Source organism: Ostrea edulis, chromosome 5, assembly GCF_947568905.1.
Source record: "Ostrea edulis chromosome 5, xbOstEdul1.1, whole genome shotgun sequence".
NCBI classification, from domain to species: Eukaryota; Metazoa; Mollusca; class Bivalvia; order Ostreida; family Ostreidae; genus Ostrea; species Ostrea edulis.
The window spans coordinates 18,754,536-18,782,113 of NC_079168.1; the positions used below are offsets into that span (position 1 = coordinate 18,754,536).

General features: G+C 35.7%; 1 protein-coding gene across 2 annotated transcripts in view; it reads right to left on the reverse strand.

Moving 5' to 3' along the window:
• Nucleotides 1–20,095: 20,095 nt before the first annotated feature.
• Nucleotides 20,096–27,578, reverse strand: part of LOC125650950 (limbic system-associated membrane protein-like) — a 38,778-nt gene continuing 31,295 nt past the window's right edge. Inside the window, exons 5-9 of one of the 2 annotated variants that reach the window (XM_048879529.2) lie at nt 23,533–23,661; nt 23,128–23,311; nt 21,886–21,995; nt 21,491–21,664; nt 20,096–21,260 (exon numbers count right to left, since the gene is read on the reverse strand). In XM_048879529.2, coding sequence (XP_048735486.1) covers nt 21,145–21,260; nt 21,491–21,664; nt 21,886–21,995; nt 23,128–23,311; nt 23,533–23,661 — 713 coding nt within the window. In that variant the 3' untranslated portion in view covers nt 20,096–21,144. The remainder of the gene's footprint in view (nt 21,261–21,490; nt 21,665–21,885; nt 21,996–23,127; nt 23,312–23,532; nt 23,662–27,578) is intronic. The other variant, XM_048879530.2, reaches the window with a different exon arrangement.

Genomic DNA, 27,578 nt, shown 5'->3' on the forward strand with positions numbered 1-27,578 from the left:
AGATGCTATCATGTCAGCCTCCATGCGCTTGCAGGAGAATTAACACTGACCTTGAAATGTTTGAAAACTCTCCTCAAGATAATACATGTGTGCTTCACATTCAGATTCATCAGTAAATCTCAAACTTGCCCGTTATATTTAATAGAGTTACTCCCCGTAGGCTAAACTGATAATACATATTATGAGCCTCGTTTTTGGTACTTAAAATAAAGCTGTGAAGCTGACAACACGTGTTGTAAATAAACACCAAGGAATGACCCTTCTCAGTGTCTGAGACCAGTGCTACATCATATGCACGAACATTACATTGCATATGCTGTTATTTCAACAGGTCCCATGCTACTTTGAAGTGACTCATCTTAATTCAACCACTAGCAAATCTGTTGAAAAGCAAATTAAATCAATCTTTTCCAGATTTAGCATACCTGAAAAAGTAGTCTCTGATAATGGCCTCCAACATATTTCTTCAGAATTCATCAAATTTGCTTCTGAATATGGGTTCAAACACACTACCTATAGCCCAAAATACTCCTAGTCAAATGGACTAGCCGACAGAACTGTCCAAACTATCAAGAGAATCTTTCAAAAATCCAAAGGTAACAAATGCGACCCTCACCTAGGAATCCTAGAATACCGAAATACACAATCTAATTAAAATCAGATCCTAGGATACGCTCACAATCGCAAAGTATACAGCGCGGATCTAAGAAGTCTGATTTTAATTACGAAATACACCTATTGACAACTCGAGTTACTCCCCTGCCGAGTTATTGCAAGGTCGATCCTACCTGCACTACCCTCTCAGCTAATCCCAAAGGTCATGGACTATCATAAGGTTACTCAAAGTAGACATAATGCAAGGGGTAAAACCACAAAGACTTACAATAAATCAAGTCACGAATTGCAGCCCTAAAGAGGAGGTTCAAAAATTAGATTTCAACAAGATTCCGAAATATGGAAACCTGGTCATGTCGAAAGTCGCCTCGATTACTGTAGTTATGCTATACCCAGGCTGGTACTATTCTCAGGTACAATAGGCGTCATCTTATCAAATCTGATTAGAAATATATCAGTTTGCCCGAATTCGACACAACTTTGAACATCGATGCCCCTAAGCCACTGTCCTCTCCTACACCCCCACGGACCCCACCTCAGAAAACTATTTCGCCACCACAACTACCAGAGAAACCCTCAATAGTTTGCAATGATGATACAAACCCCAAACCGTATGTAACCGGAAGTGGTAGAGTCAGCAAACCAAGACAAATTATTGATGTGTAATTCATTTATTTCATATTGGTTTAGAACAGTCAATTGTTAACAATTGTCTGTTTGTATGTTGGGCATTCCTATGACATCATTCATATGATATGGGGGCCTCCGTGGCGTAGTGGTTAAAGCATCGCTTAAAATCACACAGCCTCTCACCTCTGCTCGGCGCGGGTTTGAATCCCGCTGGCGCCAGTAAATGAGAAAGTTTCCCAATTTACTTGCGGAAGGTCGGTGGTCTCTTTCCAGGTACATTGTATCTGAGTTCTCTCTTCCACCAATAAAAACTGGGCGCCACCTCATAACTGAAAAATTGTTGAGTGTGGCGGAAAACATCAATCAATCAATCATATGATTTGCTTGACATATTACAATCGACGATCATTATGTACTGTGTATATGTTCATTTTAATAAGTTACTATTGTCAATTTCTTGTTTTGATGTATGTGTTCTCTTAAGAAGGGAGATGTTATATTTGATAGAGTTACTCCCCGTAGGCTAAACTGATGGTACATGTTATGAGCCTCGTTTTGGTTTTGTGAAAGTTGTGAAGCTGACAACACGTGCTGTAAATAAACACCAAGGAATGACCCATCTCAGTGTCTGAGGCCAGTGCTACATCATATGCACGAACATTACATTGCCTATGCTATTTTTTTCAACAAGTTTCTACTTACCCTCAATACACATAATTTGTCACAATAAGTTTTTAATAAACACTTCAAACATTTCAGTCCAGCAATATATGTCATATCCTTCAATTTTCTCAATATCTTTGATTTCTTTTTCTAAGCATGTACCGGTAATTATTTTTCCAGCATGCCACCAGTTGCTTAATTCATTATATAAGTCTGTAAGGCTCATTATTACAACTGTATTTTAAACGAACTTGGTATTAATTCCACTTTTGGTAATCGTACTTATACTCCAACTGCCCTTTCAAAAGATTAAATTCTTCAAAACCATGCTTCAGTTTTAGACACGATCCCACCTCTGGTGTGTCCATGGGTTCGTGTTTGCCCAACTATCTATTTTGTATTGCTTATATTAGTTATGATATTGACCACTGATCGTTATCTTCACCTTTCATAAAAGACTAAGTATACGTGATGTCACGTTTGATTCACTTTTACCTTACGTCAACAGACAATTAGGTCCACATCAAATTCGCACAAAGCTCTACTCTGTTTCATTGAGAGTTTTACATACGTTATTTCAAGAAGCAACATCTTGTCTATACTTGGATTTTTCAACACCTGAATATAGTCTGAACTCTATGATTATGGATGTTGCCAATCACAGGCTCTTTAAACCACCACGGGTCATGGATGATATTCCTTCCAAATCGTGCCGCCATTTTCTTAAGCTCAGAGTTACAAACAAAGGAATGGATGCCGTCAACATAAGCAACATCCTTTGTCATAAGAGTTTCATCGTGTATTCAAACTTATTTCAAGTTCAAGTCTACACCCAGTATCTCATACAAATATACAAATATACTTCAAATATTGCATCCAAACTTTTCAATCATAAACAAACTTTGCAGTGCCTAGATATAGACCATCTTATACTTAATCCACCTACATGTACATGTTCTTCATCTTCTTTCAACTAAAGTCCAGTTGGACAGGTCATTAGTGGTCATGTTGATATAGTTGAAAATAAGGACCTCACATCACTTATTCCAAAAGGTCCTAAATACAGAGAACCTCAGTCATTCAATTGGCGACAGAAGTGCATTTTGTTATGAATTATGTCGAGGATTATGCCAAAAGATGGGCTATATATGATAAAGAAGAACTTGATTCATTGTCAGAATGGATTAAATTTATAAGAGAAATATTAAAATCCCGCATTAGACATATTAAAACAAAAGTACGTACCATCTATCCTTCTGTGTTTAGTAAACCAGAAGTGATAAAAGAATTAGATAGGTTACATGAGGAATATGTTTTGGTTCCAGCTGTCAAAGCTAGTAACAACATTGTCTTTGTTTGTAAGGCTCATTATTACAACTGTATTGTAAACGACCTTGGGATTAATTCCACTTTTGGTAATCGTTCTTATACTCCAAATACCCTTTCAAAAGACGAAATTCTTCAAAACCATGCTTCAGTTTAAACAAATTTAATATCCCAGTCAATGTGTCGGATGAAGTAGAAGTTTTTGAATAAATTCTGCTTCATAGGAATATAAAAACAGGTCAGCTGACAAAGGGACACAATTCATGACCATGGGAATTCCAACGGATTGTTGGAAGACCTGATCACCAACGAGGAACTCTAGCATATTTTTTTTTCAACTTCAGAGTACTTGTGCGTTGAATCAGAGTGGTGTTTAACAAAGTAATGTTTGGATGACTGAGGCACCTGATCCCACCTCTGGTGTGTCCATGGGTCCGTGTTTGCCCAACTATCTAATTTGTATTGCTTGAAAGAGTTATGGGATTGATCACTGTTCGTTATCTTCACCTTGCATGAATATTTCCGTTTTCCATTTTTGTTGAAGCAACTGTCGATGATGTCAAAAAGTTTAGTCTTTAATTTATTGTGAGGAATGGTCGTGTAAAATGTTGATAAGCCATATATTTTGATGTTGATGATTTGAGACATGAAATTCATTACTACCCCCCCCCCCTCCTTCTATGACTTCCTCAGATTATCCGACATGTCGGTATACATGTATTGGATTGGTTTACAATGAATCATTTAGAAGTAATAATTTATTTGTACAAATATAGTCAAACATTAAAATAGTATATTTTAATAGCATATGCTCCTCATTTAACCATTGTTTTACTAAGATATCTACTATTAAATTGTGGGTGAGGGGGTGGGTGGGTGGGTGGGACATAAACAAGCTTGATTACCACTAAAGAACCGTGTGGGCCTGGTCCACGACGATGAATTTAATTTTCTCTTGATTTGGATACCGCTATCTCTCCACTTCTTATCGCCAACCAGTGCCTCAGGACTGTCAACAATGAACTGAAATCCCCTTCCTGTAACACGTCATCATCATCTGAATCACTTCCAATATATGTACAAGTGATACCTAGCTTGCAGAGTCTTTCCCTTTGTTCTTTCATTATCGAAACAAGGGCTGTCACAACTGTAGCAAGCGTCAGTACAAGCGACAGGAATGGTGTCGTAAATCATCCATCTTCAATCCCACGAATACAAACCGCTTTGATCTCTTCTACTTGATTTTCTCTCAAAACTTCTAAACCTGTTGTCAGCCTCTTCCATCTGTTAACTACATTTTGTAAACATACACATGTACCAGAAATTATAACACATTTTTTGATTGGTTAGTTGTTGTTTCTGTTAAGAACGATAACTCGCTCGATCCGTTAGATGGTAGTTCAATCGTAACTAAATCATGAGAGCAAGATAATTGGACATTAGGCCTCCAAATATGTAATCAATATTTTTGAAATATGGATGTAAATGCAAATGATCACCTGTTTATATCGATTCTTTATACCAACATATTCTTTGAAATGAAAAGTGAAGATAATGAATATAGTGATCAATCTCATAAAGAATTTATTTACTTACCATATTTACTATTATCTATTTGTTAAACCTCTTAAGATTATACTTTGCTCTTTGCAACTCATTCTATCTTGCTCGCTTGTTTGCAATTTGCTGCTGCTTTTTAAATGACATCTATTTCTGCTTTTATTGTGTTTATTTTTCCTCCTATGCTCTCTTATCTGTACATGTAAAGTTTTGTTTGTCTGATTAGTTTAGTTTTCTTTAGATTATCTATTCAGGAATTGACAAATATACAAAAAAATATCACAGGGAGACATACATGTACATTAACAAGATACAACATATCAATGCGTCAAATGCTGTCTGACGAGTTTCATACTGATTGTTAGGCCGTTCTTGGCACACTGATTTTGACTACGGATAACTCCGTTTACCTGATCATAATATAGGGATCATGGCGGGTGTGACCGGTCGACAGGGGATGCTTACTCCTTCCAGGCACCTGATATCACCTCTGGTATATCCAAGGGTCTTTGTTTGCCCAACGCTCTATTTTGTATTGCTTATAGGAGTTATGAGATTGCTCACTGTTCATTATCTTTGCCTTTCATTTTGTAAACTGCATAGGGTAAAAAAGAAAACATTTTCAGCAATATTATTTTAAAAGTATGGTGGGTATAAAATGTGTATACCTATGCAAATGATTGCCAATGAAAGGCAAAATGGCTCATTTCCAATGAAGTCCTTTTAACTAAACGTATAACACGGCATACACAATATATTATATAATAATACCAAAAATGAGGGATTATCGAGAAGATTGATTGATTGAATTTTGTTTAACGTCCCTCTCGAGATTCTTTCGCCCATATCAATTAAACTTAGTTGATCTGGTGTAATATTTTCTTCTAAAATTATTTTTCAAATAATATGGACATTTTTCATGACAAATATTAAAGACGTGATTCAACCAATCATGACAGTTTTCTAACAAAGATGTCAATTTCTTAGCTATGTTTGCATTAGAATGCGAGAATAAAATCTGCATATAAGAAAATTTTACATTCAGGATCAATACTTGTACTAAGATCATTCACATATACTATGAATAAAAGAGGCCCAAGTAAACTGCCTTGGGGCACCCCACATGATTGATTGATTATTGTTTAACGTCTCTCTCGAGAATATTTCACTCATATGGAGACATCACCACTGCCGGTGAAGGGCTGCAAATTTTCAGCCTTTGCTCGGCGCTTATGGCCTTTGAGCATGGAGGGATCTTTATCGTGCCACACCTGCTGTGCCACGGGACCTCGGTTTTTACGGTCTCATCCGAAGGACCTCCCAATTTAGTCGCCTTCTACGACAAGCAAGGGGTACTGAGGACCTACTCTAACCCGGATCCCCACGGGATCACCCCACATGAAGCATTATGTAACCTGTACTTCTTTAATCTGTGATGTTTGTATGTTTGGGTATGCTATGTTTTTATATGGTTTGATATTATTTGATAATCAGATAAAAAGCTCTAGAGAGATTGTGTTGATCTGTTATATGTAATAACATATAGTTTTGACTTTGAATAAAATTTACTTACTTACACAAACTTAAGCATGTACTGTAGAAGTGGTTATCATTTACGCGTGCAGGACTTAAAGGACACAACGCATGTTTCTAAACTTTTTCATTTTTTCAGCAAAATTAACTTTTTTTATGCCTAAAACTACTTTAAATGTGTTTTAAATGAAATGTTTTGCGTAGTTTTCGAGTTTGAAAGCGATGAAATTCAAATCTTGCGATATGCATATTTTCTTTCGCTAGTTTACGCACCATTTTGTGTGACGTCATATGCGCCCTCGGGTTTGAAAACATCTATTAGCCATTTCATAAACAGATTAGATTTAATCGACAAAAAACCAATTGTCACGTTAACGGCTTGTAAATAATAATGCATTAAGATGTTTTGTGCCGTGCTCGGGTGTACTAGTTGTCGGTAGAAAGGATTTAGACTGAGTATTTTTCAATTTTTCGAAGGAAGGTACGAGAAAAAAGACGTGGATAATTTTTTTGTTGGAGCAAGAACTTTACCTTAAAAAACACACCCAGTCACCTTTTCAAACATCACTTAGACAGAGACCCTGATAAACTGCAAGAAAATGGATATATCGAAGCTATAAGCACTGGTAGGCCAATAGCATACATTCTGTTTTGCTCTTCAAATTCAATACACACTCGGATCAACTGACCTTCACCTTGTAACAACATATATCGACGATACAATGTAACTTCTACCAACTGGTAGATTTACAACAACAACAAAATAAATATACAAAATAATTGAACTTTTAATTATACAAATAATAGAATATTGTATTTCCTAATTTTAAATTGAATTATAAAATTATTTCTTTATTGAACTCGTAGCATCTTGAGTGCGTCAGTAGGCTATAACGCCGTGCTCCCACTTCGTACTTCCTAAAGACGTGCAGATCACAATTCAAAAATAGTAATAAGATTGCTTTATCAAAATAAAATAATGTGATTACCACTTTAAATTTGAATATTTTTATTGATTTGTATGTGTGTTGTCTTTTTCTTTCTTTCCGAAATGCACACGTGACAATAGCTTGGCATAGGGCCTAGTTGTCAACAATTTAACGTATCATAATTTGTCTAATCCAAAAATAAATAATGATTGCACTGTTTATTTTAGAAAAACAGCGCCAATTACAGATGTAAAAAGGAATAACATCCCCAAACAGTTTGTAGACAGCGACCCATATAGACATTATTTACTCGCAATTTTGCCGATTTCATACACGCTTTACTCGCTATATTTGGGTATTTACATCGTTATATGTGTGCACTGGTGGCGAACACATATAAAACTCGGACAATTTATCAACATCGATTTAAATGTTGCCCATGGTAAATTAATTAGGCCCCTAAAAGTTGAGTTTTTAATAATAGCTCGCAGTACTTTCACAATCCGAAGGGCGCATGTGACGTCACTGTACCACGTGACTACCTACCTAATTAACTTGACTTTTTGAAATCGGGGCTTAGATTTAAGTCTGTATTGTGGTTAATTATCGCAAAATTTCGGCGAACGAACTATTAGAATTAATTACTATAAGCATAAAGAAAACAAAATGCAAGTAATATTGTATACTTTGAAAACATGAGATATGTCCTTTAAACTAGTTACCCGGTACACATAAAACCACGTTAAAGACCCCCACACGTATGGTCACAAAAATATGAATTATGATGTCACCATACATCCCGTGAATGTAATAATGTTTCTAATTACTTATGTAAACTCGGCAGTGAAGGGGTTGTACTGTTAGAGAAGTCAAACACACAGACAATGTAATTGTAAGTATGTAAGCTGAAACAAACCACAACGATCAAGACAAATTATCTTATTCTCGTTACAATAATGTGTGATAGAAATAAATACATGTCGCATTGCATATTATACAAACAATAGTTTTCTCTTGTAGTGTATAATGTTGTTGAATGGAAATACCCACACATGTGAATGCGCGGATTAAAAAAACAGAATTACGTAAGGGCTAATGTACGAGTATCGCTCCATTCCTTAAAAGTAATGGACCGAGGCCCCGAATGGAGTGATACGAGTACATTGACCCACTTAAAATCCACCTTTGCTGGGCCCCTTGCTACAACTGAATGGATATAAAAACTAAACTTTGTGCATTTTAATCATGTCTTACGTTTTTCATTCTTTTGTTGCATGCATTTATATCTACTTGTATAAAGGTTGACCTACTTTCCGAACACTCCATTCCTGAAAAATAATGGAGTGTTCGAACAAAAGAATGACGTCATAGGTGGATTTTAATTAATTGACACGGGTGAGTTCCAGGCCGTCTCTGACGATCTCAACGAAAGGAATACTGATATTTTCTATACCACAGCTCCTCTTCCAAAACTGGTTAAGTGACTCATTTTGACCAGACAGTTATAACACTTGATCCTTAAACACTGGTCAGTCGTTATGTCCTCCTACACTTTAAAAATCAAATAGCTAAGCCGGACTGATTAGATCGTCAGCAATTTAACATATACTTGATCGGTGATATTGTATATATGATAGATTTCTAGTATGCAGAACAGATATACATCCTTTAACATAAATACTAGTTTGCTAGTTAATCAATGAACCGATTTAATTCCTTCCGCGAAAAAGATGAGAAGAAAATGATTTCCCTTAAGTACATGTCAAATATGTAAACGTGAAGATAACAAAGAGTTGTCAATAGATGAAAACCAACTTGTTATCCATAAGTGATTTTTCTGATGTGTTGTATGAAAGAAACAAAACGCTGAAGATAACGAACATAATTAAGAGTAAGGCAAACACGGACCCCTGAACACGCCAGAGGTGGGATATCACGTATTCAGAATCCCGCTTGAGTAATTTGATACAGCAATGATCCAGTTGTAAGAATGGAGGTGCGGTTAGGAGAGGGGGACTCCAGTCCCCATCAAAGTTTTTTTTTCAGGAACAATGTTAATTCCTTTTATTAATACAAGGGTTCCTCGCCCCCCCCCCCCCCCCCATCCAAAAAAATAATATGTAAATCGTAGACATGGTTGATAATTAACTGTTTCTAGTAATTGATACATGCCATGCAGACAGGTTTATTTTCTTGTTATGGAAGATAGTATTATTTTATTATCTTAATTTACAAGTTTTATAACAGTAGCACATGTAATGACAAAATGTTATCAAAAACATAAGAACTAGAATACGGCTGCGCACGGAAGTAAATGCTACATGTATTTCCGTTTCTAATAAAGTAATGACTTCTTTCTCAAAATACTGGCCCTAGTGAGCAAAACACTTCTCGTGACGCCTCGCCCATACTTTGAACCACAGTTGACTTAGGGATGCATTAAAAAAAATCAAGAGTGTATTACAGATTTCTTTATGTTCTCTTTCGCTTAGCTCAGCCGAACATAAATTATTTCCTGTTCTATTATACAAAAAATAACCCACACAAATATTTGGGTAGCGACAATGTTAGCTAACTTTATTCATGTACATAGAACACGCAATTTTTCAAATCTCGACACGGACGTTAATGAGCGGGGTAAAACAAAATTGATTTTTTAAAAATATAATTCACTTACAATTCCGAATTGTTGGCACAGAAAGAACCTTGTCTGTAGTGTCTTTGATGCAACCGTACTTAGCCATTTCACTTTTACATCTTCCATCAGCCTTAGAGTCTATCAGGGATATTCGAATTAGCTGCAACCGTAGCGCCACCTGGTTGGATTGAATGTATACCATACTTCGACGCATCTTAAGATGAAAACAAACATTCTTTGATTTACCCTAAGTTTGCTTTTTAAGAAATAAGATATCCTTTTTTAAGTGTTATCAAGATATGACACGAAGTTGGTACGTGATCAAATAGTAGACCAACTTCATGTCATATTCCAATAACACTAAAATAATTATTTCTTATATTTTTATTTCTGCTCTTAACGAGCTTCCATACTTACATGTATATAGCTGATTACCGGAAAAACGATCGGACAATACACAATATATTTTGTTAGATTTTTATCGAAGAAATAATTAGGAGCAACATCTACAAGACAAAATAAAATAAAAGTATATAATTTAGAAGGTTAAAAAAGACGAAAGAGGTGTAAAATAAAGGTATTTTAGAGTGTGAAGTCAACTCAGTTGAAGACAAAAAGAGCGGAGTAAACTACATCAGTGATGTGATGTGGTCGATCAGCGATGGAGAAACCTTAGCGTTGGCCTACTTGAAGTTGAAAACGCAATTGTTGAACACGAATTTCGACAGAAATTCAGAGGTTCTGAGAGAATTGACTAGACTAGATTTTTTGACATCATTGAGAGTTGCTTCATCAACAAACATGGAAAACAGAAATATTCATATCTAGTAATCAGTCATCCAAAAAATTACTTTGTTAAACACCACTTTGATTCCACGCAAAAGTACTCTGAAGTTGAAATAAAATATATGCTAGAGTTTCTCATTGACAATATCTTCGTAGTCTTTGTTGATCAGGTCTTCCAACAGCCTGTTGGAATTCCCATGGGCACGAATTGTGTTCCTTTCTTAGCTGCCTGATTATCATTATAAAGGAGAATGTATTTAAAAACTTCTATGTGAGAGGAAAAATATCTTGCTGTGGCCTTCAATTCGACATTTAGATATATCGACGACGTTTTGTTTATTAACAATTATAATATCCATTCATATGTCGATTCGATAGATCCCTGTGAGCTCGAAATAAAAGACTCCACAGAGTCGTCCACTTCTGCTTCACACTTAGATATTTTATTGAAAATAGATATTAACGGCAAACTAACAACTCAACTTATGACAAACGGGATGATTTCAGCTTCTCTATCTTCAACTTCATGCTGTTTTACAAGTTTCATACCGATTGTTAGGCACACTGATTTTGACTACGGATAACTCCGTTTACCTGATCAGGATATGGGGCTCACGGCGGGTGTGACCGGTCGACAGGGGATGCTTACTCCTCCTAGGCACCTGATCCCACCTCTGGTGTGTCCAGGGGTCCGTGCTTGCCCAACTATCTATTTTGTATTGCTTATAGGAGTTATGAGATTGATCACTATTCGTTATCTTCACCTTGAATTCCTATGAGCTCGAAATAAAACACCAAAGAGTATTCCTCTTCTGCTTCATACTTGGATATTTTATTGAAAGTAGACATTAACGGCAAATTGACAACTCAGCTGTATGACAAACGGGATAATTTCAACTTCTCCTTCGTCAACTTCCCATATTTATGTAGCAATATCCCATTATTACCTGTATATGGTGTTTATATCTTTCAACTGATTCGATACGCAAGAGCTTGTTCTGCGTATAGTCAGTTTTTAAATCGAGGCAAGCTACATGTACTGACAAACAAGTTGACGGTCGTTATAACGATCTAGTTCGTCAGTATAACCTATCATTGGGTCAAATGCTGTCTGACGTGTTTCATACCGATTGTTAGGCCGTTCTTGGCACACTGATTTTGACAACGGATAACTCCGTTTAACTGATCAGGATATGGTGCTCACGACAGGTGTGACCGATCGTCAGGGGATGCTTACTCCTCCTAGGCACCTGATCCCACCTTTGGTGTGTCCAGGGGTCCGTGTTTGCCCAACTATTTATTTTGTATTGCTTATAGGAGTTATGAAATTGATCACTGTTCGTTATCTACACTTTTCATAAATCATCTTTGTGTGACTGCATTAAACGGTTGGAATTACCATGGGCACAGATTGTGTTCCATTATTAACTGACCTGTTTTCATATTCTTATATTGCAGAATTTATTTAATAATTACTACATGAGAAAAAAATCATGCTGTAGCTTTGAACTCGACATTTAGATATATCGACATTTTATTAATCAACAATATTCATTTTTATTAATATGTCGATTTCGATGTATCCCAGTGAACTAGAAATAACAGACACCACAGAGTCTTTCGTATCTGTTTCACATTTGAATAGGTTTTGAACATGGATATTCACGGCAAAGAAACAACTCCATTCTGACAAATGGGATGACTTCAACTTTCCGTATCTATAGAGCAATTTCCATTATCACGGACATATCGTGTTTATGTCTTTCAACCGATTTGATACACAAGAGCATGTTTAATTCGAGACAAAGTCTACTGGCCAATTAATAAATTTCATCAAACATCAAATGCAATCTCCAAAATCTTAAATGAAACACACAAACAGTATGCAGTTAAAATACACCAGTTTCTACTAATCTGGTACCATAAAAGATTGACTGTATATAGTTTAACGTCCCTCTCGAGAATTTTCACTCACATTGAGACGTCACCGTTGTCAGTGAAGGGTTACTAAATTTAGGCTTATGCTCAGCGCTTAGTCCTTTAAGCAGGGGGTCTTTTCCTTCCACCCATGGTGTGATACGGGGCCTACATGTAGGCTTTTGCGGTTTTATCCGAAGGACCATCCCATTTAGTCGCCTCTTACGACAAGCAAGGGGTACCGAGGACCTATTCTAACCCGGATTCCCGTGGAATCACATACTGTAAATCATGTACATGGTACATGTAGTCGAACGCAGACGTCAGTGCAACAATTTAACATATACACTAAGTGTGGACGAAAATACACACCTGTAAACATCCCGTTTACATGAAAGGCGAATATGACGAACAGTGATCAATCTCATAACTCCTATAAGCAATACTAAATAGATAGTTGGACAAACAAGGACCCATGGACACACCAGGGGTGGGATCAGGTGCCTAGGAGGAGTAAGCATCACCTGTTGACCGGTCACACCCGCCGTGAGCCCCTATATCCTGATCAGGTAATCCGTAGTCAAAATCAGTGTACAACCAAAATGTCATCAAAAATACCGCATGACTTTCTGAAATAAACCCACAATAGGTACGTAGTTCAAACACCTTCGCCAAGTAGAATGCAAATATATATTATCATAATATACGGATTGTCCAAATACGGAATTTCAACTAGAAACTTTGCATGATTTTATCCTACAACAGCTTCTAAAATCAGTGTTATTAGGTTGGCCCGAATTCAAGCAAAACTTCTAATTCTGATTCCGTATTGGACTTTTCGTGATGAGATATCACATGTGGATGGACTGCTGTTCAAAGGCAGTAAACGTTTAACGCAATTAAGAAAATGTTGGACCTAGTTCACTAATCCCATCTAAAAATTGTGAAATTCAATAGCAGAGCACGCGAGTGTATATACTCGCATGTTGGCACATATTCATAATTGTGCTAAAGTACAAAATTCTAATCCTAAGGGACCAGTGATATGCACAGATTCTCCAGATCGCCCATGGTCCAAGATAGCATCAGATATACATGTATACCAGCAGAATCATTCTATACTCGCCGTCGATTACTACATCAAATGACCGGACATTAGGATTCTAAAGGACCTCTCATTGCTACCAGTTGTGAACTCGCTCAAAAGCATATATTCATGATACGGAATTCCAGGCGAATGAGTTTTGACAATGGTCCACAGTACCCAGATAAAGAGTTCAAATACTTTACACAGGAATATGGATTCAGCCACACTATGTACGTATACGTCGCGTCCATTGTATCCCAAATCAAACGGGCAGGCAGAGAGGATGGTACAAACTGTCAAACGGATCCTCAACAAACATAAGGACCCGTACAAAGCGTTAATGGATTATCGTAATATAGGGACTAGGACAGGTATCAGCGCAGATGTTTCCAGGACGTCGCCGAAAACAGCAAATCTTCTACGTCCTAAGAACAACGATATACATGTCAAGATTAAGATCCAGACAGTTGAAGTACAAATAATTCCATGACAGCAAAGGAACCAAAAAACCTACAATATATGTAGGCAGGAGACTGTGTCATGTTAAAGGTTCCAGACACGTGGAAATATGCCACTATATTGAGTCCATACATCACCAACCAAAGTCTCTCATTGTGTCGTGTGGGGAAACAGTATCGCCGTAACAGAATTAATCTGAAACCAACAACATCGGTTCAGCTTACACATGAAGTCAGTGAAGAGTTCGTGTTACAACTTTTGGACAGTGACAGTATTACCTGACAAGTTCAAGAATCAACATGTGCGCGTTCTTACTGTGGTAGTGTTACCAAACCGGTTCAAGGATGAGCGCATCCAAAACAAACTGACGCGTCCGAAACTATCCTAAGCAAAACTCAATCAGGATGTGTCATCAAAGCTCTTCGCAAAGTTGCCGATTATATTATGAAACCAGTGTAACTCACATGTAAAATATCTGTTCTAAGCAAATTTCGTTTGGTTAATGCTTCTGAATATTAATCAGTTGATTGTTTATTGAATTTTACTTGAAAATGAGGAACTGTTTTCCGGATTTGTATTGTTAATCATGTCTGGTTCTGTTATCAAAAATTTGTAATTTTAGTCTGAATCAAAGAACACAACAATTATACCACGAGTTATCGCTCTTGTGATGAGAACGAAATTGAGTACCAGTTCACTTAGTAACTCTTCAGTGAGAACGACCAATCTTCCTTCTGGAGAACTCCTAAGAACTGTTATGAAATCCGCTTGTACAAGTTCATATGCAAACTTCTCTCTGATTGTCCGCGAGACTTCATGGATATCTGTCGCCTTTGTGGCGCAACATTTAGTGACTTTTTGTTCACGTTGCCTGTTCGTGCGTGACCACTTTCAGCATCCGTAACAACTGGTGGAATGACATAGTTAATAATTTCTGCATCGAACTATCTGCTGAACTATGTGCTCTCACCGATGAAGACCTTTATATTATCCCGTTAGGTCGCTCTCCAAGAACAAAGATAGATTTCTATGATGTTGAAGTTCTCAAATTTAGAAACTATCAACTTTTACGGGATGCTTCTGCCCAATACTACCGCGTTATGCATCAACATATGCCGGGGGTGGGGGGTGGGGGGGGGGGGGTGGGGGGGGCAACTAATTGCCAACTCATATCTTTTGTCCTTCTTATTGAATGTATGGACGCTCTACTTAGTTTTATTATTTTTATTTATTTATTTCTAATCCTGTGTAATTTTGTAGAATTTGTTCACCTGCAATAGTCTCATGTAATGAGGAAATAAAGAATGAATGAATGAATGAACATGTGAAAGTCCAGTCCAAGCGCTAATAAAAACTATACAGGGTACCATTGCTTTTATATTACATGTACATACAGTGATCTGCAGTGCATTACATCTTTCATTTCAAACATACCCCTACCACGGTAATTTCCTCGGTCATATATATCTTTATTTTGTGCGATAATTAATTCAATTTCAGATAACATTAATTTCATGCAGTACCTAAAACCCATGCCTCTGCTCAGAGGTCTTGTGATGCTTTTAGTCTTAAGTGATCTTGTGTATGTTTCTAAATTATTTCATTTTTCTCTTTACCGCGTACTGAGGAGTGAAGGGATGTCAACCAAGGCTCTTCTAAAAGTAAAACAAATATTTTACGAATACTAACTTCAAGACTCTTTGATTTCCGATTGAGAGTTTGGCACAAAGAAATGCCACCAGCAAATTTATGATGTATCTGACATATATGTGAATTGAGGTCGAAGGTTTTAATGCGTTAATGGCAGTCACTATAAATCAATGATTCTTCATTTTCTTTTTCTGGCCTACCAGGAGAATACTGTATATGATGAATCACTATTCACAAAACCTGGATGTCATTTTATCATTATATTTTTATCATTACAAAACAGTTACTCTAAAGCGCTGTGCATATATAAACTGCAAAAATCATTATAGTTTATTATTCATATGTTGGTATAATACTGATATTGTCCACCGGCAGTGGTGACGTCTCCATATTTATAGGTTATAGACTTTGTATGGGGAAATATGACGACCGAGTTTTTTGGCGCGTAGACGGACCGAGCTTGCGAGGTCCGTCCGCGACAAAAAACGAGGTCGTCATATTTCCCATACAAAGTCTATAACCTTTTTATTATATACTTTCAATTTCATTTAGAAACTAGCAATAATTTTATTTTTAACAATAACTTTATCGGTTTAACTGAGTAAAAGAATAAAAAAAACGAAAAATTTGAAAATTATCGGCGTAGAAATTTGATTGTGACGTAATGTTTGCGGGCCGGAATGTTTCCGGGCATATATCGTGTGATATATGCCCGCAAACTTTTAAAGAAAAAAGAAGAGATGAAATTGAAAGTATATAATAAGAGTGAAATATTCTCGAGAGGGACGTAAAACAATATTCAATCAATCCATTTACTTATGTGTACACCTGATTTGCAATTAATATATGTATGTACTCGTTTCCCCAACATGTTACATCCACATGTAGTTGCAGTTCATGTAATCTGTAGTTAATGTTGTAAACTTATTTTTAAATTTCCTTCTTTATATGCTGTCTTGCTGTTACGTGTATGCCCTCTGGATCCAAAATTGAAATAAACTTATCTACAATTATTAAACGAAATTAGATTTTGTTGAGTAAGACATACCATTTTTAAAAGCAAAATCAATTTGATATTACATATAATGTATAAATGAATAAAACACGTGAAGCAGTAAAATGTGCATGAAGAAACAAAATAATGTGAACCTGCAGAATACAGGAGTGAAAATAGCCAAATTTACGAAAAATCTGGATATGTAATTTTGTAAAGGTGAGTCTTTATACACTTTTTAAAACGAGCTTGATTTGTTTGAAAACAGTGTTTCGAGAATTATTTGCTTATGTACATAGAAAATTTTATAGCAAGTTTTATGCAAATGTTCTACCAAGCCCCTATATTTGCTCCTAACCAAATTATTAATCAAGTTGAAGGAGAAACTTCAAACGTATTGCACCACAACATATGCGGGAAGTGGTGTAAATTAAATGTGGATTCTTAGAAATTTCAAAGAACTTTTAGTAATGACAAAAAATTTCCAAATTCTACAACATCAAAACGTCTGTCTTTTCGACACTTTGCACGACCATTCCTTACAATAAATTAAAGACTATGTGTTTTGAGATCACGGACAACTGCTTCTTCTATAAAAATGGAACACAGAAAATTCTTGTCTGGTGATTAGACATCTGACAAACAATAATATTGTTATAAAACTACTCTGATTCTACGCACAAGTACTCTGAAATTGGTATTAAAAAGGTGCTGGATTTCCTCATTGAAAATATCTACATTATCTTTGGTGATCAGGTATTCCAACAGTGTGTTGGAATTCTCATGGACACGAATTGTGCTCCTTTATTGGCTGACCGCTTTTTATATTCTTACGAGGCAGAATTTATTTAAAATCTTCCACGTGAGAAGAAAAAACGTCTTTCTGTGACCTGCAACTTGACATTTAGATATATCGACGACGTCTTATATTATGATAATAATCGTTTTCACCCATATGTCGAACTCGAAATAAAAGACACCACAATCTTCAACGATTGCTTTATACCTGGGTATCTTATTGAATTTAGATGTTAATGGCAAATTAACAACTCAATTTTATGACAAATGGGATGAATTCATCTTCTCCATCGATCGTCAACATATTTATGTGGCAATATACCATTATCACCTGCATGTGGTACTTATGTTTTTCAACTGATTCAATACGCACAAGCCTGTTCTGCGTACAAGTTTTTAAATCCAGGTAGGTTAATGACAATACATTGATGTTATAAGGGTTTCCACAGGTCTCGTTTAAAGTCAGAATTTTGCAAACTCTATGGTTGTTATAACGATCTAATTTACAAATACAACACGTTATTAGCTGGAGTGCTGTCTGACGTGTTTCATGCGAAGTTTTAAACCGCTCTTAACATACTGATTTTGACTACGGATTACTCCGTTTACCTGATCAATATATGGGGCTTACGGTGGGTGTTTACATGGGATGCTTATTCCTTCTAATCACCCGATCCCACCTCTGATGTGTTTGTCTGATGTTCTTAATTTTGCATTCTTTATAGGAATCATGAGATTGTTCACTATTTGTTATCATCACTTTTTCATGCTATGGAAATTCTAGCCAGTTTAAGTTATCAATATCCTCTTTCTTGCCGAAGATCAGGAACAGTGAGATACCGTATCATTTTTTGTCTTGATCTAACGACGTTCATATCTATTAATTAAATCTTTTTTCACATTTACATTTTTTGTTGTTGATGTTGAAGATGATTTTAAATGGTTACATAAAAACTTTCAGAAGGATGTATGATGATTCTAAACATAGTGCCATCCAAATGAAAGGTGAAGATAACGAACAGCGATCAATCTCAAAACTCCTATAAGAAATACAAAATAAAGAGTTGGGCAAACGCGGACCAATGGAAATACCAGAGATGGGATCAGGTGTCTAGGAGGAGTAAGCATCCCCTGTCGACAAGTCACACCCGCCTTGAGCCCTACGTCTTGATCAAGTAAACGGAGTGAACTGTAGTCAGATTCAGTGTGCCAAGTACGGCTTAACAATCGGTATGAAACAGTCAGACAGCATTTGACCCAATGGTAGGTTGTATTGACGAACTAGATCGTTATAACGACCATTGAATTTGCGAAATACTGACTTTAAACGAGACTGTTGAAACCCATGTAACATCAACTTGTTTGTCAGTAGCCTAACATATATCAAAATATAGCATGGATATAGATATTAGAATTCTTTGTCAATTTGATCACGTCACAATGGAAAATACAAAACAATTCCATCTTCTGCTTGAGATAATTGCAACCTTTGCTGAAGAGGAATGAAATGCTATAATATTGCTTAAAATGGCGCCTAAAACTGAAATAGTCCAATACATGTGTATTTCCTTAGATCAACCCACAGCGAAAAGGTTTATCGTGTTTTGATGCATTCTGGGACGTGACCTTCATAATAACTTTTGACAAAGGATCATGTGTCCATAGCTTTATACTAAGTTACTGTATGAAAATCTTTGTTTACAAATTTTCATCATATTTTGTAATGTCTGGCATTTTCTTAACACAAAACGAAGCAGCGTGTTTCAGATATTCTGGTTTGCTTTTGGTTTGTGTGTGTGATTGTGTTTGTTTTTGATTGTTTGATTTAGAAGTGATTCTGTCAATACAATTTCCAATTCGATGTTCGATAGAAAGTGGATTGTTGCAATGATGCATGTGCTCTTGATTAATTAATTGAACTGAAACAAGATAAAGGTCTCTACATGCATATATGTCATACAATTAATATGAGCTGTGTGCGTTTGTTTTACTCACCCTTGGCAAATTTTGAAAAGAATACAAGTATAGTTTGAAAATAAGTATTGCACTGTCCCGACATTTTTCACTCGTAATATTCAAAGTATGTCATTTTTAAGAAAAAAGAAAGAAAATGTATCAGTATAAACAAAAAACAATAGTTGATCATCTTATTGACTCACTTGCTCTTTATTCCACTATGTCACAATGAATTTGGCTTGATTTGCCTTTCATACAAAAGGAGCATCGATAAGAAATGGTTTCCAGGATGGGGACGTACGGTTAACTTAATTTATCATCCTTTACTTAGAAATTTGAGCAATTTATCAATTATTTGATGCACCAAATATCATGGTTAAAACGTAACATTGATCAAAAGGAATCCGTGCTGCCGGCCAATTTGACTGTTGTTGTGAACAAATTTTACTGCACTAAGAGCAATCAACTGATGAACAAGGGTTATCAAGACCACATGGCCATGAAATGGTGGGGGGAATCAAGCTCTTGTCGTAATATAAACCATCAACTTTAAATTCTCATTCAGGACCATTTATTCATCATGTTAACAAACCACCACTATATTGAAAATGTACGTGTACAAAAAAGCTGTTTTACACATTGTTATATTGTACATGTAAAATATAAGTTCACACTGTGAACGGACACAGAAAACAAGGATAAAGTTTACCATGCTGCAAAAATATCATGAAATAAGACCTGTATAGCTTTCATTTTAGTTCTTACATATACTCGTCAAAATCAGTTTACATACATATAAGATATACATTTATGATATGGATCGGCAGTAATTAATTGGTATAACACATAATCTAATATCAGGACGATTACTAGTAATTCTATATCTAATTTGTTATCTTAATCTATCAGCGACGAACTACAATATTTTATTTCATAATTCATGTTACAATTTTGATTATGTATTACTAGATGTATCATTCAGGATAATAACTAAACAAAGTAAATATGTAGACATATACATACATGAACTATATATTGTATGACTAAACGTGCTTCTAATGCCCGTACCTGTAACTGGACATCATACTGAGAAATATACATGTAGATATAAGTATTCAACAGTTGTATAGATATCCTCAGATAACTTATCGGAGGCTTCAAAATATTCAAGCAGGATATAGACATGTATATTGATACAAGTTATAACAGGTCACTGGAATGTAAATACAGTAGCGAAGCGTATAACCGCCTCAAACACTTCTTATTCATCCGCGAAGAGTATAATCCCACCAAACTCTTCTTATTCATCCGCAACACTTTTCCTGACATGTGTTAACAGAAATCTAAAATGCTGGATACGCCGCACTAAGTTTTCTATTATTAACTTACTATAAATTTCCGAGGTTTTAAAGTTGATGCATACGGACTGTCTTTTATGCATTTTTCTATGACATAATTTTTAATCATTTAATTGATATCAAATCGGCTTATTTTCCAAAATAAACAGTTAATATTCGTTGATCATGTCAGATAGGAAGTTGAACTTCAAACAAGTTCCTAATTTTGGCTGTTTCACTTTCATAAATATCCACAGCAGTTCTTCTTAATCAATTCCGCTCAAATTTGACACAACCTTCAGTAACAAAATGACCACTACTTCTGTCCACAAAGCCGCACGCACGGTTCCTTGGCTATTTGCTTCACCGCTGGCTCTCAAACCTTCAATAACAGAAATCAGTTTGAAATGAACGGGAGTTACAAGTGATGGGACATACATATTGTGTTGACCGAAACATATAGGTACAGATTGTGTTACTGTCGAGTTTACATGTAGTCTGAAGTTAATAAAGAAAAAAAGAGAGAAAGAGAGAGAGAAAGAGAGGAAGAGAGAGAAAGAAAGAGAGGGAGAGAGAAAGAAAGAGAGGGAGAGGGAGGGAATAAAACCTGACCATTTTGGGGGCCCTGCTTACGGAAGTCAAATATTAATATTTCCGGATCCTCGCCCTCGCGGACTCGGGACACTGTTTCTGGGTGCGTTCTTTTCATGGAATCCGAAAACGTGAGGATGTGCGCCGTTGTACTGGAACTATGGAAACTTGGCTTTTGGGTAGGCACTGTGTATTCTACAATTACATAAAGATCAAATCAATTAATTAATTAATGCTTACATTATTTAATTTAAGACGATAGAAAGAAAATATATAACCTACCAATACGATAGTTTAAAACAGATACAGAAAATAAAGAGTGTATTTTCAAACAGACGTTAGATTACCTACATGTATGGGTAAGTGTATAGCTGCTGATATTTTTTTCAAATTTATAAATTACACGTAAAACATACCGTGCAGTAGCATCGTCTTTTCACTATGGCCATAGTTATTTTTAGCTTCACATGTATAATTCCCAAAGTCCTCTTTACCAACACTTAAAATTCTCAACAATAGAATGAGTCTGTAAAACAAAAGAGCATTACATTATTACTCGTAAAAGAACAATTACTTCAGAACAAATATTCCATATATATTTCACAAAGAGATTACATTAATCAACAACGATAAACATCAAAGAACTCTATATTACGACATGCATTAATCGATGTCAGAAAATATTACGGACTGGACATCTTTAGATAGTGTATCTCTGAATAATTGCTAACTTAATCTTAGTTCAAAAATACTTAAAAGTGTTCAAACGATGACGGTCATATTTCAGTCTTGCAGAGACACAATTTGGAGTTAGTGATTCTCCATTCAAGATTATTTATCGCTTTATGTCATTCCAAAAGTTCTTTACTTAGAAAAGATTGCTCTTAATCAAACTGAAAACATTGTAAATATATGCATGACAGTCCGTGTAATTAAATGTACAGTACAAAAGTAGCAGATCAGTAAAGTGACAATTAAAATGTGAGAATTGCAAGGAGTTGGATTCCCCTTTTGTCTGAAAATATTTCAGTTTTTTTTAACTTAGTAGATTTTTGGAAAATATTTCAAACACAGAGCTGTGGTTGGTCTATCTACCTTCTGTCACAGTTTATAAGTGAGGGCCTTTTATTCATTCGTTGCAAAAGAAAGTATTAATGGCTGTAAAGTTCTACAACTCGTTGCATATTTGCCGTGTTTGCCACTCAATGTCATAAAAACAAATTCTTTATTAAAAACTGCCTGCATCACGGACGTGTTATGTACCGTTTCCGGTGCTTTTGTTATTTAAGATTACTTTGTGAATTAAAAGAATGTTAACTAGCTGTAGAATATTTTAATGCACGGTTTTCCTCGCGTCAGTAGACATTGATTTAGCAAGTTGACATAATATTCATAACTGGGTCAAGTCACCTTTAATTTATAATGAATATCTCATGCTTTTGAGATTGGCTTTGGCCAATTTCTTTGGTTCTGACTAGGGCACCCGGCAGAAATACAGTTGTATTCATGTGTGCGCAATGTCCTGCAACATTTTGCACTATGGTCTCGATTAATTTCCATTTTTTGTAATGAATGATCATGCTACAAGCATTCTGTTATAAAATCCCCTTTTCAGTAAAATGATTTCACTTGAGTGTATATCAATAAATATATGGCACCTCATTTTGTCATCCTTGAACATTTCAGTCCTGTAGTTTTCTCCACTCGGTTGGTCAAACTCACGCTTCCCGAACCTCCAGCCATGGACTCCGAGAGGTGACGCGGACACATTACACTGTAGCATTGTCTCGCGCCCTATCGTCTGCGACTGTTTGTAGTTTATCAATTTCACCTCAGGGGGAACTGTAACATGGACGTACAAAATTACAACGTCTTGCTATATCGCATTACATTCTGTGCTCTTGGCTACTCTCTTCAGAAGTGGACATGATTATTAAATTTATTTTCTTTAACATTTCAAAAATATCATGTGCTAAGGATTAAGAAAATCAGAAACGTTATTATTTTCTTTGGTGGCACTAGTGCAAAGCTGTAAAAATAGTTGCTAATATACTTGGCCTTACAATGTACTTCCACTTTGATGGTGTGTTGTACAGCTCCCCGCACGCCGTTATCCGCCATGCACTCGTATTCACCGCCACAGTGACGAGAAATGTTCTTGATGATCAGCGTGTCTCCTACATCGCCTACCCCTAAAAAAGCAATATTTTATTTCTTACAAAAATACATCGTGTACATTTAATGGGTGGGATAGAAATACATGAAAGGTGAAGATAGCGAACAGTGACCAATCTCATAAATCCCATAAGCAATACAAAATAGATAGTTGGGCAAACACGGATATGCAATTTCATACAAATTCACAAATTACACTAAGCAAGTGAATTATATAAAAAGAATAACGGCAGGCCTACATGTAACTATTATAACTAATGGAACGTGTTTCATAGATTTTCGAGTTCAAAGGTCAGAGTAAAGGTCTGATAGCAAAATAGGATGACAAGAGGACAAAGTTGTTCTATATCAACCATTTTCTTCGTATTTATTGCAGAAGTTGTGGATTAAATATTGTTGGTCTTAGAATTACATACATGTACAGTGCAAATTCATCCAAGAAATCAAAATAGCTCAACAATAGATAAATGTTACAAGACAGAATTAAAACCATTCAAAATAAAGTCTGCAGACACTCTGGCCTAAAATTGAATGGTGGAAGAAACTTACAATTTTTTTTTTTATTGTTGTGTCATATTGTATTTTTTTTTTTAATTTACTGGATGGATGTAAATACAACAATTTCAAAAAGACAAGAATATTTGTATTTACAACCACCCAGTAAATTTTAAAAAAATACAATATGACAGATGTATCAAAGTTCTTAGCATTATCAAATTTGGTTTATACCACCGGTGGTGGTGGCCAAGTGATTAGGTTGCTCGCTTCTAAACCGGAAGTCCTGGGTTCGAGTCTCGATCCCTGCGCCGCGTGCAACCTAGAACATTTAACATAGTGAATGTTCCTTCGCCAAGCGAAAGGTGTTTAAAGTGAAAGTCACGGGTCTTCCGGATATGACCTTTAAAATGGTGGTCACGTTAGGCGTTAGCACTATCAAAATAGCATTGCTACGGTCGTAAGCGCTAAGCAGGGATCAAAATTTGTGGTACTTCACCTATAGCTGATGATGTCTCTACGTAAAATATTTCCGAATGGGACATAAAAGACATACAAACAAAACATTATTACCGATCCCCATTGCTATCTCGGGGGTACCAACAATGCGATTTTCAACTTTATCAGAAATAGAAGGGATATACTGGTTATTATGGGAAATACATTAATTCCCAAGGGGATATTACAGATGGACGCCTTCATGTTATAGATTCAAATGCTAATTTGGATGATTTACAAGCGAGTTTTTTTGGTCAGATTGTTTTTGAAAATGTTGCAAGTTTTAATTACAAATTAATAAAATATCCTCTGAGTAACGCAACCATATAAACGGAGACATGATTCAGACGAAACATTGCCGTGATAATAATCTGTTTCGCAATAAAAAAAAAATATTGATTTATAAATGACATAATGTTATTCTTGAAGGTACATATATCAAATTTAAGAATCGGATGGAAACATATTTTTGGATACATTTATGAAAAAAGTCCAACGGTAACTAATTTCTTATACTGCATACAGGATTAAACGGTGACTAATTTTTTATATGTAAAACTTATATTGTAAAACGGTAGTATGATAATATTGTTTATCATTTTATAGGTATTTTTCTGTGATAAAATTTTCCTGAATTTTAGCGCGCAACACCTGTGCCATTATTGCACGCCAACTAAACATGAAATAATAAGATTCACATCGAAACGTTCCGGATACAAGTTAACGTTATTTCACCCTTGCTATAAACAAAAACGGTTTGTTGAACTCTGGTAGCCGGTTCTAAAATTTTATCCCCTCGCAATGAATTGCGAGAGATGCTCGTGCGCATGCGTGCGTATGGCGTGTACCACTGAGCTTGTAAACACTACAGAGGTTGCATTGTTTACTTGATTAAATTAATACTTCACATATGGCTTTGTTATCAAGAGAGGGAGAACTCTATCGACTTAAAGGTCCAAAGGGTAAGGCCACTAGGGGGACTTAAAAACGCTTTTAGAGACTTTAGAGGCCACCTGATTTGATACTTCACATGTTAACAAAGTAGAAAGTTTGGGATCAAAATGTCTAAGTTCAAGGTCAATAGGTCAGACATTGGGAAACCAAAACAACGTTTAGAGGCTGCATTTTCAAAAAATCTGTATTTAGCTAGATACGTACATTTACTGATTGCCTGCATTATCTTGCAAGGATCTTATATCTATTAAGTTTCAATCATTTTTGTATATTAACCCCGATTTACAGAGCCACCATACATCATTCTTCATAATTTGAAACATTTCACTAGCTTTGATGGATGCTATTGGATGAACATTGAAAATATGCTCAGCTGTCATATTGCACTCATTCATATCAGTGCCAAGGATAGTCGGTTTCTATACTTCACGAAAAAGGTAATAAAATTATCGACATAAATCAACTGCAATATGATTTAGCTATATGATAAAAGGATTTATTGAACTTGTATGGGTGAATATTGAAATTCATTGCGTGTAACAATTCGCTCACAAGTTTACAATATTATATCCTCCAATATGCATGTAAGTTCAAACATGTAAGTTCAAAACATGTAAGTTCAAAACATCCTTTATTATATAGCTAAACCCTATACAATCATTTCCTAGAGAATCATGTATTCAGATATGAAGACCTGTTGAATATGAGGGGCAAGTGAATCTTGGAACAGTGATTTGTGACCCCTTTGTTTCAATGAAATACAATTACTATATAGTGGATTATTAATGTATATTTTCTAGTGACTAGAGTTACAATTACGATTTTATGTCAAAACATCTTCGTCTATTCTAGGAGGGGGGTCCTGGTTGAGAATTTTCCTAGGTTATCATACAGTACGGTAGTAATAGGGAAAATGTGGTGTGTTTTGTATGACACTATATTTTATAACTATATAATCTACATAATTACATTGTATGCAATCTAAGTTAGATTAAAGATGTCAATTTCATGTAATTTTACCATGGCAATACGTTTATGATATTATTTAGAAAAGCTTTTAGTAGTTTTAAATAATAAGAAATACATTTGCATTCTCCCTTTCTTACAAGACAATGTTTTATTTCCATAAGCATAATGATTTTGATAATGGATTCAGAGAAGGCTTGTTACGAATTGACTATATAATGACACTTCAGTAAAACATTGCTTGTGACTCGAAGATTAGAAAAAGTAAAACTCCTTAAGACTCTGCTATCATTGTAAGCCGTTTTTAATCTAGGAAGATAAAACAAAGGATTTTAAAAGCCTTTGATACACACGAACTTTGGGTCTATGACGTGGCCACAATAGGGTTTCTATATTTAGAAATTTTCTTTGAAGATTTTCTTCTCCAGAACCACACAGCGGCTTCAGTTCGAGAAATTAATGTGAAAACATCGTTATGAAATGTAGCTACATTTAATTGTTCACACCATGATAGGAATTTGAAGTTTTACTAGGAATACATGTATAGGATACCTCTTTAAAAATATTTTCAAGAACCACAACGGTAATAATTACAAGCATCCACATGAAGTGCAGATTCATATTTGTTTACATGACCGCGGTCTTAGCGGCGCCTCAAGAGGAATTCAAAGGGATTCAGGTCGGGTCTAAAGAAGGGACGTAACTGGAATTGAATGTGTTACGTGGTAAAATACATTAGATTTACTTGAGCGATGTGACCCATGGGCCTCTTGTATTATACAATTCATAAAGTTTCCAAAACAAGTTAAAAACAACTTCAGAAGTGACATTGAACGTGGTAAAAATCACTTTGGTTCAAGGGCATGACACCATACAGAGGCTGCCTAAATGGCCCGTATCAGAAGAATTATACATGTGCATGTACATCATATTTTATCATTAGGACATCCATTTTGCATAATTTTAAAGATACACTTACAGACAGCGATTCTAATTTATATCTGAAGTTGATATTCAGGAA